This window comes from Staurois parvus, unplaced genomic scaffold, assembly GCF_062004578.1.
Source record: "Staurois parvus isolate SC_StPar_1 unplaced genomic scaffold, SC_StPar_1.0 ptg000159l, whole genome shotgun sequence".
NCBI classification, from domain to species: domain Eukaryota; kingdom Metazoa; phylum Chordata; class Amphibia; order Anura; family Ranidae; genus Staurois; species Staurois parvus.
The window spans coordinates 304,429-317,726 of record NW_028317955.1 but is presented as its reverse complement, the minus strand read 5'-3'; the positions used below and the strand labels follow the sequence as shown (position 1 = coordinate 317,726).

The 13,298-nt window shown below is 41.3% G+C and overlaps 1 protein-coding gene across 1 annotated transcript in view; it reads left to right on the top strand.

Moving 5' to 3' along the window:
* The window catches only part of MYBPC3 (myosin binding protein C3), a 173,023-nt gene extending 160,945 nt beyond the window's left edge, over positions 1 to 12,078 (top strand). Inside the window, exons 29-32 of the mRNA XM_089675793.1 lie at positions 4,591 to 4,727; positions 7,371 to 7,557; positions 8,816 to 8,848; positions 11,755 to 12,078. Of these exons, the coding sequence (XP_089531919.1) occupies positions 4,591 to 4,727; positions 7,371 to 7,557; positions 8,816 to 8,826 (335 nt within the window). The 3' untranslated portion in view covers positions 8,827 to 8,848; positions 11,755 to 12,078. The remainder of the gene's footprint in view (positions 1 to 4,590; positions 4,728 to 7,370; positions 7,558 to 8,815; positions 8,849 to 11,754) is intronic.
* Positions 12,079 to 13,298: the final 1,220 nt, after the last annotated feature.

Genomic DNA, 13,298 nt, shown 5'->3' with positions numbered 1-13,298 from the left:
TTTTACTCTGGGGTCTTCACCTAGTTTGGGCCCTGGTCTTGGCTCAAAAGAAGAAGTTAATGGCTCTTTTAGAAAATAAGCCACATTTGTGGTGATCAGAGAACAAAGGAGATGTGTTGAGAAGGTGGAGATGTTCCAGACACTACTAGATTTCTTTGAAGTACTGTGTCAAGAGAGCAATCTCTTTAATGTCAAAGATCTCATATGTTAGGGGCCAGAAATGCTATGAAGAAAATACTCTATCATGAATGTCCTAGCTCTGATCCCTGAAAATGACACAAGACTCACACACAGCCAACAGTAGTAACTAGATAAGGGCCAAGTATGAATTTTATTACCACACCGCAAATTCTACTGTATTTTTCCAGAATTTACAATAAAGTATAATAATCTGCTTGGCAAATGGCAGGCACCAAGAGAAGCCATTGTACTATGTTCACATTACAACTTACACAACTGTAATTCAAAACTAGAGGAACAAAAGCTGACTTTTCTATAAGACCTAGTCAGGATTCCAGCTGTTAATAGCAAGGGTACAAACAGAAGAATGACTATGGCTGCCAGGAGAAAATTAGAGACTTTTATAGAACATCCCTTTAAGGGCTTGTTCAGATAGCTACAGCTTGTAGCCCAACATTTACATGTGTGTTTTCAACACATTGACGGGTTCTATTCATTACAGAGCTGTCATTCACTCACAGCACAGGCTATTGCTCTAGCAGTTCTCAGCAGTCATAAAAGGAGCCCAGCAAGGTATTGTGTTTGAATGACAGCTCCGTTCATTATAGTGATGAATGGATTCTATCAAACAATCCATATAAAGACTGAAAATTCCAGACGATGAGCCGCTGCCTGTCAAGCTTATCACCTGTCTGAGGGAACCATAAGTCTCTCCTTTCAACAACAATTAAGTAAAATTAATTCAGCCCATAGACAAGGAGATGTTTTCACAAAGGACAAGGATCTGAGAGTCTCTTAGCATAATCTTTGGGTTCATGAATAGTAAACAAGCAATTTCAAAGGGGAAAAACTACCAAAATAATAATTTTCTTGAGCAGCTGTTTCTGTTCCAAATAGCAACATGTCTGCCTAGGAAATTAAATTTTATTATTTCATCTCTGGACAGAAGTAGTTTTTTTCTTTATACTGTATTTTCCATACATCTCCTTTCAAACAAACAAAAAAACATACATGCTCACCTCTATATTGCAGCTGTCCCATGTCCAAAACCAAGAACTGAGCGATCACATGACCGCTGATCGCTCAGTTTTTCAGTTGGATCAGAACGGAGAGCAGTGACTGTCAGTCACCATTCTCTGCTCTGCCCCTCCAGTGCTCGCTAGGAAAAGTGTCCTTTCAGAGCCTGGAGCGGCTGGCATAGCCTGCTATCAGCTGATCCTGGGTCAAAAGAGAGCAAAAGTAAGTTAGTTTTTTTTCTCTTCTATATATTATCTGCTTTTAAATATTTTTGAATATTTCTTAATATTTTTTAACACTTCTGCAAAATTAGATGTAACAAATCAAATGTACGGATTCTGTTATTGCCTTGTGAGGCAACTTGATTTTTGCTTAAATGTTTTTTATTTTCCTTTATATGTCGTATTTTATTGTTGTTCTGTTTTTCTTTTGTGTGTTATAAACATTTAAAGAATAAAATCTGGTTAAAAAAAAGAGTAAGTGAACTTTTGTGACCCAAAAATACCTTTGGCCATACATCTCTTTTAAAATACACCATAAGTGCATTCATGCATTTAATTAAAAAAAAAATAAAAAATAATTCAGGGGCATATTTATGAATCAGTGAATGTGACATTCACTGGGGTGAATAATTTACTTTACATGAATACACATTGACCAGGCAGATATGCATGCAAAAAGTGTTTGGTGAATGTGGTATTCACTGCTTTATAAATAGCCCTTAAATGGATCCTAAATGCATCTAGTATAAATGCCTGGGTCTGACCTGGTATCAGCTTGGTGTGATCCTCTAATCAGCAGCACTCAGGGACTGGGAGGCTGTGAGGGAGGGGAAGCACTTGGGGACAATGAGGTGTTCTGCATTCACATGTGCTAACATGGAACATGCTGACAGGAGGAGAGAGCAAAGAGATTGCCTTATCAGTTAGTCACTGCTTGGTTACTGTTCAATCACAGGCTGAGGGCAGGGAGTTGACCAGGGCTGCTGCTAGAACCCATGGGGGCCCCATACAGCCAGTCTAACAGGGTACCCCTCCTGCCCCCCCCCCAAACAACATCTACTAGTTTACTATGCTTCAGTAACGAATGAAAACAGTGAGTGATCGATCACTCATTGTGATCACTCAGGGAAGAAAAGGGCTGGTAAATGTGACATATTTATGGGACCCTTCCACCACTCCTCATCCTGAAGGATCCGAAGTGTGTTTTCCGTTGCTGGTGGGAAGGAGAGGAGGGTATCCGGCAGCACTGCGGGGGCTGGGGGCACACAGGGGCACCTGTGCAGCACTGGGAAACGTATGGTGCATAGGGAAGGTGATGGATGCGGTGGGTTGGCAATTACTGAAACCAGTCCCCTGTATGCCTCTTTTTGCAGCAGCTGATAGCCAGCGGGAGGGAGAGAAGAAGCCAGCTGCTGCAGAGAGATCTATACAGGGGATCAGTTCCAGTAACTGTCCCCCTTGCCTTGCTGATCACCTTCCCTGCCCACATCCAATTCACCCCGCTGGCCTGGGCCCTGTACAGAAGGACAGGTGGTACCCCCTTATCAACACAAACACAGCAAACTCTGTACTCCTGCACTGGGGATGGACTCAGCAAAGGCTATGGTAAAAATTCAGATGTTCCGGAATATGCACTCCTTGCTGCCCTCAACAGACCAGGGTAGTCTAAAGTCACTGGATACAAAGAAAGCAAAAAGGGGGCGCACCGGCAATGGACATACAGGACAAAGGCACATCACACTAAACAGCGGTGTCCAATCCACACTGCATATAAGTCCAAAATATTGAACCCTGGACTTCCAACTCGCTAACGCATTTCAAGGACTCAGCCTCTTCCTCAGAGCCAAAAAAATGTCTTATATTGGACTTATCTGCAGTGTGGTTTGGACACTGTTGCTGCTGTTTAGTGTGATGTGCCTTTGTCCTGTATGTCCATTGCCGGTGCACCCTCTTTTTGTTGTCTTTGTATCCGGTATCCCCTTATCCACAGCCCTGGAGTTGACTAAGCGGTGTTGTTCAATTGCAGCAGAAAAAAAGTCAGGTCACCAGCTTGGCTTTGTTGTTTGACATAGCTGTGTATATCTCAGGACTGGCTAGACAAAAATGCTAATTATTTTGCAGATAAGACAGGTCTCATATACTGTATGTATTTAACTATTTAGATGTTTGCCTGGAGATGAGCTTTACAGTAAACCGATCATGAAAGAAATATAGGGCATGCCATTACTAACATCCTTATGTCCTCATGTCTTATGTATACTTGTCCCAAATTAGTAACTCAAAGAATTAAACCTGGGGATCAGCATGACTTATTAGTCCTCATGCACACGGGACGTTTTTACAGCAGCTGTTTTTGGCTTTTGACCTTTTTTTCTACAGCCAGTAAACCCCCCCCAACATGTTATCCTCTGTGTCCATGCACACAGACTGGAATCAACGTCTTTTTGTCTGGAAAAAACCCAGGACTAGTGGAGGAGTTTTTTTAGCTGGAAAAATGCTCTAATGCTGAAAAATGCAGCAAAACTTGGTAAATTGTGGCAAACCAGCGGTTTTGGACTTTTTTTTTTTTTTTTTACAAAAAAACTCTAAAAAATGCAGCAAAACGCTAATACAAAACCGCTAAAAAACTCACGTTTTTAACATGAATTTATACAGCTAATGTTACCACACCCAGTGTACATGGAGCCTTAGGGAAGCTGCCATTTTCAGAAGGAGATCAGCAATACCAGCCTGTGTGTTTCCCTTATGATTAGTTTAGTTTATAAAAAAAAAAAAAAGATACTTATAATTTCTACAAATCCCAACAAACAATATCCCCAATGTCAAAAACAGTCAAATAAGCACAAGATCAGCAGGAGTAGAAGCAACAATATATTCTATAACAAGTTATACTGTCATAGCTTTTAATTAATACACTAAGGGATTTTTCACAGTCATTATTGAAGTATAATTCCCCCCTGCAATTAACAGGACAGTAATTCCAAGTGTGAGCTGACAAGTTTACACATTGGTAATATTGGTTTGAAAAAACATTCTGCTGGGATGCATAGACTATCCTACAGCTCAAATTGTTATTCAGGGTTTGCGAGGGTCTCCCTCATACTGGAACAAAGACAAGTCTTCCTGTCAGCCTTCACATTATATGTTCTCTTTCCCTGGGGGAGATCAAACTGAAGCAATGCTTGCCATAGGGTTCCATGTTATGTTTACATTGAAGTATTCCTGCTATTTTTTCTACATCGTATCCTGTATCATGTGTGTAAAACATTGCCTAGCTCATTGCAGGAAATCAATCACGTCTTTGTTCCACTAGAAGGAAATGATGATCGGTTTAAGGATATAGGGGCATCTTAGCTTGCTGATCACATGCTTTTTTTCTTCTTTTCCCCAGGCACTGAATACAAACCCCCCAATTACAAGGAGCATGAGTTTGGGGAGGCTCCCAAGTTTACGCATCCACTTGTGAACCGCTCTGTGGTTGCAGGATACAATGCGACTCTCAGCTGTTCTATTCGTGGAATACCCAAGGTAAGAGCTTTGTCTTGTTTCCATACATATACAGACTTGGTCACCTATGGAAAGAACATTTTAGCCTTTAGAAAGTATTATTATACAGGATTTATATAATGCCAACAGTTTGCTCAGCACTTTACAATATAACGGGAGACAATACAGCAACAATACAGTTCAATACAATAGGGTTAGGAGGGCCCAGCTCCTTGGAGCTTACAATCTAAGAGGTGCTTACCAAGTCACTTCTCAACTTGCTACACTGTCAGGAACATATTAGCCTTAGGGTTGGTGTCACCCAGTGTGGTAACACGTGGTGTCACCCCGGTCCCGAGCTCTGTGTTGGGAGACAAAAGGATGTCCTGTGCAGGGACTGGCCAGTGATGTGTGATGCAGAGGGGCAGACTCTGGGCAGGGTCATTACCAATCATGGACTGACAGGTAAAGTAGGAGCTGTCCAATCAGAGGGCGGGGGCGGGCTCCGTTTCGGTGTATAGGGGACAGGCTGGGTGTGAATTGGCCTGCAGCAGCCTCTGTAGTCCCGGGGATCGGATACCCCCCCCCATCCCCAGCTGGGCCCCAGCATCTCACCATCCGCAAGGCATGGGTGTTCCTGGGCCTACAGGAGGGATGTCCCCTGTGATGGTGTCGCCAATGGAATAGTAGTCTTGTCCTATAGGCTGCAGAGCCAAAGAGGCAGCTTTTCCATGAACTTATTATGAAATTTCCATCACCAGTGGGAACAGTCAATCCTATATAAGGTTTACTCGGTATCACAATATTCTAAGTCAGATTAGGACCTGAAAAACAGGTACGTTGTATAAAATAAGGTCATTCAGCAGAAGGATGTTACATAGGGTGCCAAAAGCTATGTGCCTTTAAGCTCCAGTGATGGACATCTAGCCCTAGTGGTACTATATATTGAGGGGATTGTGTCGGAAAGGAGCAGAGCAATTTGTGTGAATAAGGACATGATGCCTTTTGTGAAGTAGTTTAGATGCTTTGGGAACGTGTTCATAATTTATGGAAAAAGTGAGCACTGCATTATTAAGTGGATTGGGCCAGCAACTATATCTTGGCGGACACTGTACCAGTTATATGTGGGAAGTGTGTGCTGAGGCATTGGACAAGGCTTGTGCATAGCCAATCTATGACTCATCTACATTCATGAGCTGTAGGTAATTACTGAAAGAACAAGGTTACAGTTATGGTTGGGGAAGTCGAGTTTCTTGGTCTGTGATTATGGCAGAAGCACAACCATCCCGGAATTGCTGCTTCTTTGAATGAAGAGGTGTTAGGCGAGGCACTGTGAACATCCAGCACAGAGGTTCTATCATAAACTGTAATAGACAAGTGTAACCAGGAGATGCAGAGCAGACCCATAGCATGGGAAGCGTATTGTGACTTTCCCAAAAAGTATCCTCTACAAGGACAAGAGTCAAAGACTGGGCAAAGAGAGACCTAGACCAGTGTGCCTAACCAAGGACTGAAAAGCCAAAAATGAATAATAAAACACAATGATATACTAATGTGTAAACTCATTAGTCCCAACACTGTATAAGAAATTAACCAACATGCTCCTCAAAGTAGAACAATGAGTAATAGCCCTGAAGTGGCAATTATTGCATATCCCAGCTGAACAAATGATTCTGAGGATGAACACAGTTCTAATAATGGAATGTACAGCCCACATTACACAGGATACATTACACCAATTCCACGCAAAGTTGGGCCCTAGTTAACCCTAAGGAGCCATCTGTAATGCCAGTCTAGCATACTTCATTACTACCACCAAGACAAATCCCAAGCTGACAAGGGGAAACATGTTAGATGCATGCACTTTTACATTTGCTTTACACCCTTTTCGTTATACTGATACTGTTAGTTTTAACTAGTCCTGTTGTTGATAATACATTAATATATTGTAGCTTGACTAGTTATCCATAAAAAACAAAAAACATTGGTAATTGAAATACTAATACAATACTATAGAATTGAAAGACAGAGAAAACAATAAAAGGGAAATTTTCATTGGGCCAGATGGTGTTGCAAATGGGTCTAGATCTCTAGCTATAAGCCTGCTAAATTCTGTAGCTTGACTAGCCATCAAAAAACCTTTGGTAATTGGAATTCTAAATATGAAATAGTAATACAGTACAATACTTTAGGACTGAAAGACAGTGAAAATGCTAAAGGGATATTTTGATTGGGCAGAAGGTGTTGCAAATGGGTCAAAAAATCTCTAGCTATGAGCCTGCTAAATTCCAAAAAGTTTATTTTTTTCATTTGCATTGCACCTTTCTGGATTCCCATTCATTCTAGGTGTAGGCCAACTTCAAAGTCATCCTGTTATTTCAGACAGTCATGCAAAGGAAAGCTGCTCTCCATGTATTCCATATGGAACAATAAAGTTAATTCAATGCCAGAATACATTTTCCTTTGAATGACTCTTCCATTCCCAATCTGAATGTACCTGTATTTGTAGCTTGTTTTGGTTTGTCAGCATTGCTATGTTGGAAACAGTATGAGACTTTCATTAAAAGAGATGTTGACATGCGAAGAGACTTTTCTTTTTAAATTAATTTCTTTATTGATTTTCAAGAGATGTAATATAATTCCCACACTTCCTGACCTTTTCTATCATCTCTTGAATTTCTGCAGCCCAAGATAACTTGGTACAAGAACAAGATGGACCTGTCAGGCGAGGCTCGTTACAGGTCTTTCAGTAAGCAGGGAGTACTGACCCTAGAAGTGAGAAAGCCTAGCCCCTTCGATGGAGGTGTCTACAGCTGCAAAGCCACGAATGAACATGGAACAGCAGAGACTGAATGCAGACTGGAAGTCCGCTGTGAGTTTTGGATATATGATCTATATACAAGCACAGCTCCATAAATGTTCACACCAACCCATACTTATACCATAAGTGCAATTGTCAATCACACCCATTGGACTGGACTAAACCAAAGATCATCTTCAAGTCACCATACTACCACACATTTCCAGTGAACTGGCAACTTCCCTTGAAGTGTGCCCATTTCATAGAATGTCAACCTGCCTGGTTTTGGGCAAGAATTACACTTTGAGAATACCCCATATACAAGTCAGGGCTTAAATGTGAAAACGAGAAGCTCTATAAATACAATGAACCTTGCTGATGAATCTGTCAGAAATTAGAACAGTTCTTGGTGGGAGAAACCAAACAGATCCTGAAATTTGCTGATATTTCTCTAGATAAATGGAAAGCAAAATGTAATTGGCCGCTTTGCTGTCAAGTGGTGGGTACATGTCTGTTGATACATGGATTTAACACACATTTGTCCATAAATGCAAATGATGAAAGTTAGGAGGAAAAGCCCCACCCTGCAAGCTAAGCTCTGCCGATCTATCAATCATCTAATAGGAACAGTTTGTGGGTCATTTTCTTCTGTTAAGGGAACAATGGGTGGCCTAAGCTTAGCCCTAAAGTCAGGAACACAAGTAAACAGGAACAAAATGAAGCAAGGGGCAAACTTGTAGAGTGCAGTAAATTAGCGCTGTCCCCCTAAGACAGGATTAGCAGAATCATCAGGTGAAAATAAAAAAAGTTTGAAAAATAAAAAACGAATACATGTACCATATCTAAGGAATGGTACGCTTCAATTTTTTTTTTTTTGGGTTTAAATACAATTTAAATTACACTTCATCTCAGAGAGTAGCAACATGTATGGGTGACAGTCGATTTTATACTGCTGGGGGGCCCTTGCCCTAACAGCTGGTCTGTCCTAGAGAAGAGTATAGTGCGGAGCTGTAAAACACTCAGAACTGCTTGGGGCAAGCTTCACTCCATGCACAAATGGCCTACAGGTAAGGGGGGGGGAGTGTATTTTTAAAATCAGATTAGTTTAGAATTATGGAATGTTTGTGGAGTGCAAACTGATTTTTTTATAAAAAGGTGAGCTAAGCCTTTAACAGTGCTATAACAAGCAACAGATAGATCAGGCTGGTAATGGTCCTTCACAATGGTGGGGAGGAATATGACTCAGGCCTGTGGAATTGGAGTTACCTTTTCTTAGGTTTGTAACAAAGCTTTTACTCTTGTAAATAATGATTTCTGTTTCATTTTGCAGTGCCCCAGTAAATGCCTGGATGGAGGTTGGCAGGTAGGTTTTGTATGGGTGTTTTATAGGGGTTGTACATCTGTAATATGTCCTTACACTGGGATATGGTGCCAATGTTCAGTTTTCAGGAAGAGGTTCCTGCTAGCGATCTAAACACTAGACAGCCTTATAACAGTCTTAGTCGATGGGCTTTTGTTCAAGTCAGATGGGTTTTGCATTCCCATACAAGTCTTTAGGACTGCAAAACCTGCTTGAAGCAGGTCAACTACAGGTCCAGTGCATCTGTCAGTGAATTCTGCATTAGATCAAACTGGTGGTAAACTGATGCAATTAACAGAAGTCCAAACTCAGATACAGGCCCTAATAATTCTAACTGGAAGGATTCAGGCAGGAGAGTGTCCTGAGAGTGCTCTACAGGGGCTGTATATCGTTGGTCTGTCCTTACACTGCAGAATGTATGAAGGTTCAGTTTCCATGTAGTGCTAGGGAGGTGAACACAAGACAGATTTATTATAATTACGTATATTATTGTGACGAATATGTTACCATTGTTAAATGAGCTAAAAGGCAGCTAGAACTAAAAGCTAAACTTTTTTCCATTTCTGAAAGAGCAAGTGATGATTAGAACGTTTCTTGCCATCTTTGTACCCATTTAGTATATTTGCCTTCACTTCCTGTCCTTAGCCAAGCAGGAAGTGAGAGGATCCCCATTTGTCACCAGAACAAGTGCCCCCTCTCTATTCCTGTTATGAGAACAACCCAAAGTTTGTGATTTTCATTCAGTTTTGGCAAAAATGGTAAACAGGACAAATAGAAAGGGTAAATCTCCTTAACGGGACACAAGCAGCAATCCATCTGCACTGCAAAAAAAAAAAGTTTTGCTTTTTAGTTATACTTTATTATTTTATGTAGAATTTCCTGCTAAAGATCTGAACACAAGACAGCTCTATTATAATTCTAGCTAGAGGGAATCTGGCAGGTAGGTCTTGGGGTGCTCTACAGGGCCTGTATATCTCTGTTCTGTCCTTACACTGCAGGATGCATGAAGGTTCAGTTTCCATGTAATGCTAGGGAGGTGAACACAAGACAGATTTATTATAATTACGTATATTATTTGGGCTCTGTAGTGACGAATATGTTTAAGGAACCCTGACTGGTAAAAATAACTCTCTCAGAAGCCACGGATCACATTTCAAGGTTCACTGAGAACATGTCTGTCTGCTTACTCTGTGTCTTTAAATGTAAAAAGACATGGTGTAGTTCTTGGAGGTATATCTTTCCCCTGTGACAGCTGGCAGCATGGCCGGATACACGATTCTAGTCAGTGGAAGCTTGGCATCGTCTGCTCCTGTAAAGTTAGACAGCTGTCAGTACTCAGCTAGGTCGTGCTATAAAGTGCCGTAACGGTCACGTTTGCGGGCAAGTTTTATTGGGTCCAGGAACAGAGCCGTCTTCTTGGGTCCAGTACAGTAATAGGGGAATTAATGTGAGCCATCTACGATGGCCATAAAACATGAGATAAGGAGAGTGGTGGCAATGAGTCTTCTGCATGTATTGAGTGCCCTCTACAGCATCATTCAGGGGTGTGTTATAATGGCCAGTGACCAGATGTGTCTTTCATTGTCTCTGTCATGAATTGATGCTGATTTGAAGCCAAAGGGTAGTCACACCAAATATTGATTTGACTTAGATTTTTCTTCTGTTTGCATTCTGTAAATTGATAAAAACAAAGTGCGCAATTGAAAACATTCTTTTTAAACATTCTTACTTTGCAGCATTTCTTCATACCTGCCTAAAACTTTTTCACAGTACTGTAGGAGTCAGAGACCATATATTAATATCATAGAATTGTCCTTTATTACATAAACAAAGAAGATTTTTAGAAACCATTTAAAACAGAATCCCTATAGTTTACACCACAATATATTTTGGAAATACCTCTAAATGCAGATATACAATGCATACCATACCCATTAAAACTGTATATTGCCCACTTCATGTACTGCAGTATATACTGTACACAACATAGGTGGCTGTAGTCTTAACATATTTTGTTATCCGCTTCCTCAGGAGTTTAAAGCTATATGTAGATGAACTTATAGTTAACCAAATAGAACCTGGACTTTGCAATTACATGGTAGGACAGACACTACGGCTTTGTGGTGGCCGTCAGGGGGGAGAGAGAGATAACACCCAATAGCAGCTTTAAAATCATATGCCCATTTGATATAGTCCTTCATAAAGCATGAAATAGTTTTTTCCTAAGTTAAGTCAATGTATTAATGAGAAGAATTCTGTCTTTAAATGAAGTTGTCACATGTTGGCTGAAAGTTGAAAATAAGCATTCAGTGGAAGTGCTTAAGGAAAGGGGGCTCAGTGTGGGCATCATCTGCTTGCAGGCAGCAAGGTACCATGGGACATGTAGTTAGAAATTGGACGTATTGGCATCATCTGCTTGCAGGCAGCAAGGTACCATGGGACATGTAGTTAGAAATTGAAAATATGGGCACCATCTGCTTGCAGGCAGCAAGGTACCATGGGACATGTAGTTAGAAATTGGACATATGGGCATCATCTGCTTGCAGGCAGCAAGGTACCATGGGACATGTAGTTAGAAATTGGACATATGGGCATCATCTGCTTGCAGGCAGCAAGGTACCATGGGACATGTAGTTAGAAATTGGACGTGAACAACAGAGGAAATGCTGCAAAGCATACAGGGAATTCAGGAAGTTGTGGAAAGATGGCCAGCACTCACATGAAAGTTTTTTTTTTTCTATTTTCAAGAAAACTTATATTGGATATCAATAATAATTGTTTTTCAATTTTTTTTTAACAGCATTATAATAATACAGAGTATGCTGTAACCATATATCTTGGCTATATGCTCCTTGTGACTTCCAACTCAGCAAAAGAAGTTCATGCACCTCTTTCCGTTTCCTTCATAGGTGCCGGTGTCAGGAAGAAGGATTTGATCTTGGAATTTGTTATAAAACGACTAAAGAATATGGATGTCAAACACACATACAACTCCCATACACACTGCAATGTTCTCATTACTTCAGATGCTCAGATTGTATTGTACTGTCGCACAGATACTTGACCTGGTTTTCTGCAGAAGACATGAGCTTGGATTGATGGTTTTTGTTGTTGATATTTTCTAGACTCTATGACAGGGTAGGTGAAATAATAGGAGTAACAATAGTACCGTAATAAAATATGTAAGTACTTTAAGTGAATTTGGGAGGTGAAATAAAACAAAGAATGCAGAATATTTGTAGAGCGTGTTTTCATTGTGAGTATTCTTCTGTAATACAGAGTGAGCCAAGTTACAGCATCCATCCCTGATTACCGCATTGGTCAACCTCATAGGACCCTTTAAGATCAAAGGGAACCTTCAGTTTAAAGACTCATGAATGTGGACATGAACAGGTTAAAAAGTCCTCTAGCGTAAGACTCCCGGCTCCCTCCTGCACAACAGGGGCCACAAGTGGTGTGTACAATGGCTGAATAGCTGTATGTGACTGCACTCATGTAAATTGCCAATGATTCCATCCTAGGGCATGTACCCATCCCATGTGTGTACGGTGTATTATTATTATTATACAGGATTTATATAGCGCCAACAGTTTACTCAGCGATTTACAATATAACGGGAGACAACACAGCAACAATACAGTTCAATACAAGAGGGGTAGGAGGGCCCTGATCCTTGGAGCTTACAATCTAGGAGGGAGGGGCTAGTGGTACACAAGATAGTAAATGTGGGGGATGGATAGGTTGGAAGAGTAGAAGATTTCAGTATTAGCTGAGGGCAGGATAGGCTTCCCTGAAGAGATAGGTTTTCAGAGATCGCCTAAAAGTGAGCAGAGTAGGCAATAGTCTGATAAATTGGGGTAGAGAGTTCCAGAGGATGGATGAAGCTCTGGAGAAGTCCTGGAGACGAGCATGGGAGGAGGAGACAAGAGAGCTAGAGAGTAGGAGGTCTTGTGAGGAGCGGAGAGTACGGTTTGGGTGCGATTTGGAGACAAGATCGGTGATGTAATTTGGGGCAGAGTAATAAATGGCTTTATATGTTATTGTTAGTGTTTTGAATTTTATCCGTTGGGCAATGGGAAGCCAGTGGAGGGATTGGCAGAGAGGGGTGGAGGACACTAAGTAGAGGCCAGTGGAGGGATTGGCAGAGAGGGATGGAGGACACTGAGTGGAGGCCAGTGGAGGGATTGGCAGAGATGGATGGAGGGCACTGAGTGGAGGCCAGTGGAGGGATTGGCAGAGAGGGGTTGCAGATACAGAACGGTTAGTAAGGTGGATGAGTCTGGCAGCAGCATTCAAGATAGACTAAAGAGGGGATAGCCTGCAATGAGGTAAGCCAATGAGGAGGGAGTTACAATAGTCAGGGTGAGCGATAACAAGGGAGTGAAGAAGTTGCTTAGTGGTTAGGAACGGGCGTATCTTGGAGATGTTGCGGAGGTGAAGTCTACAAGATTTG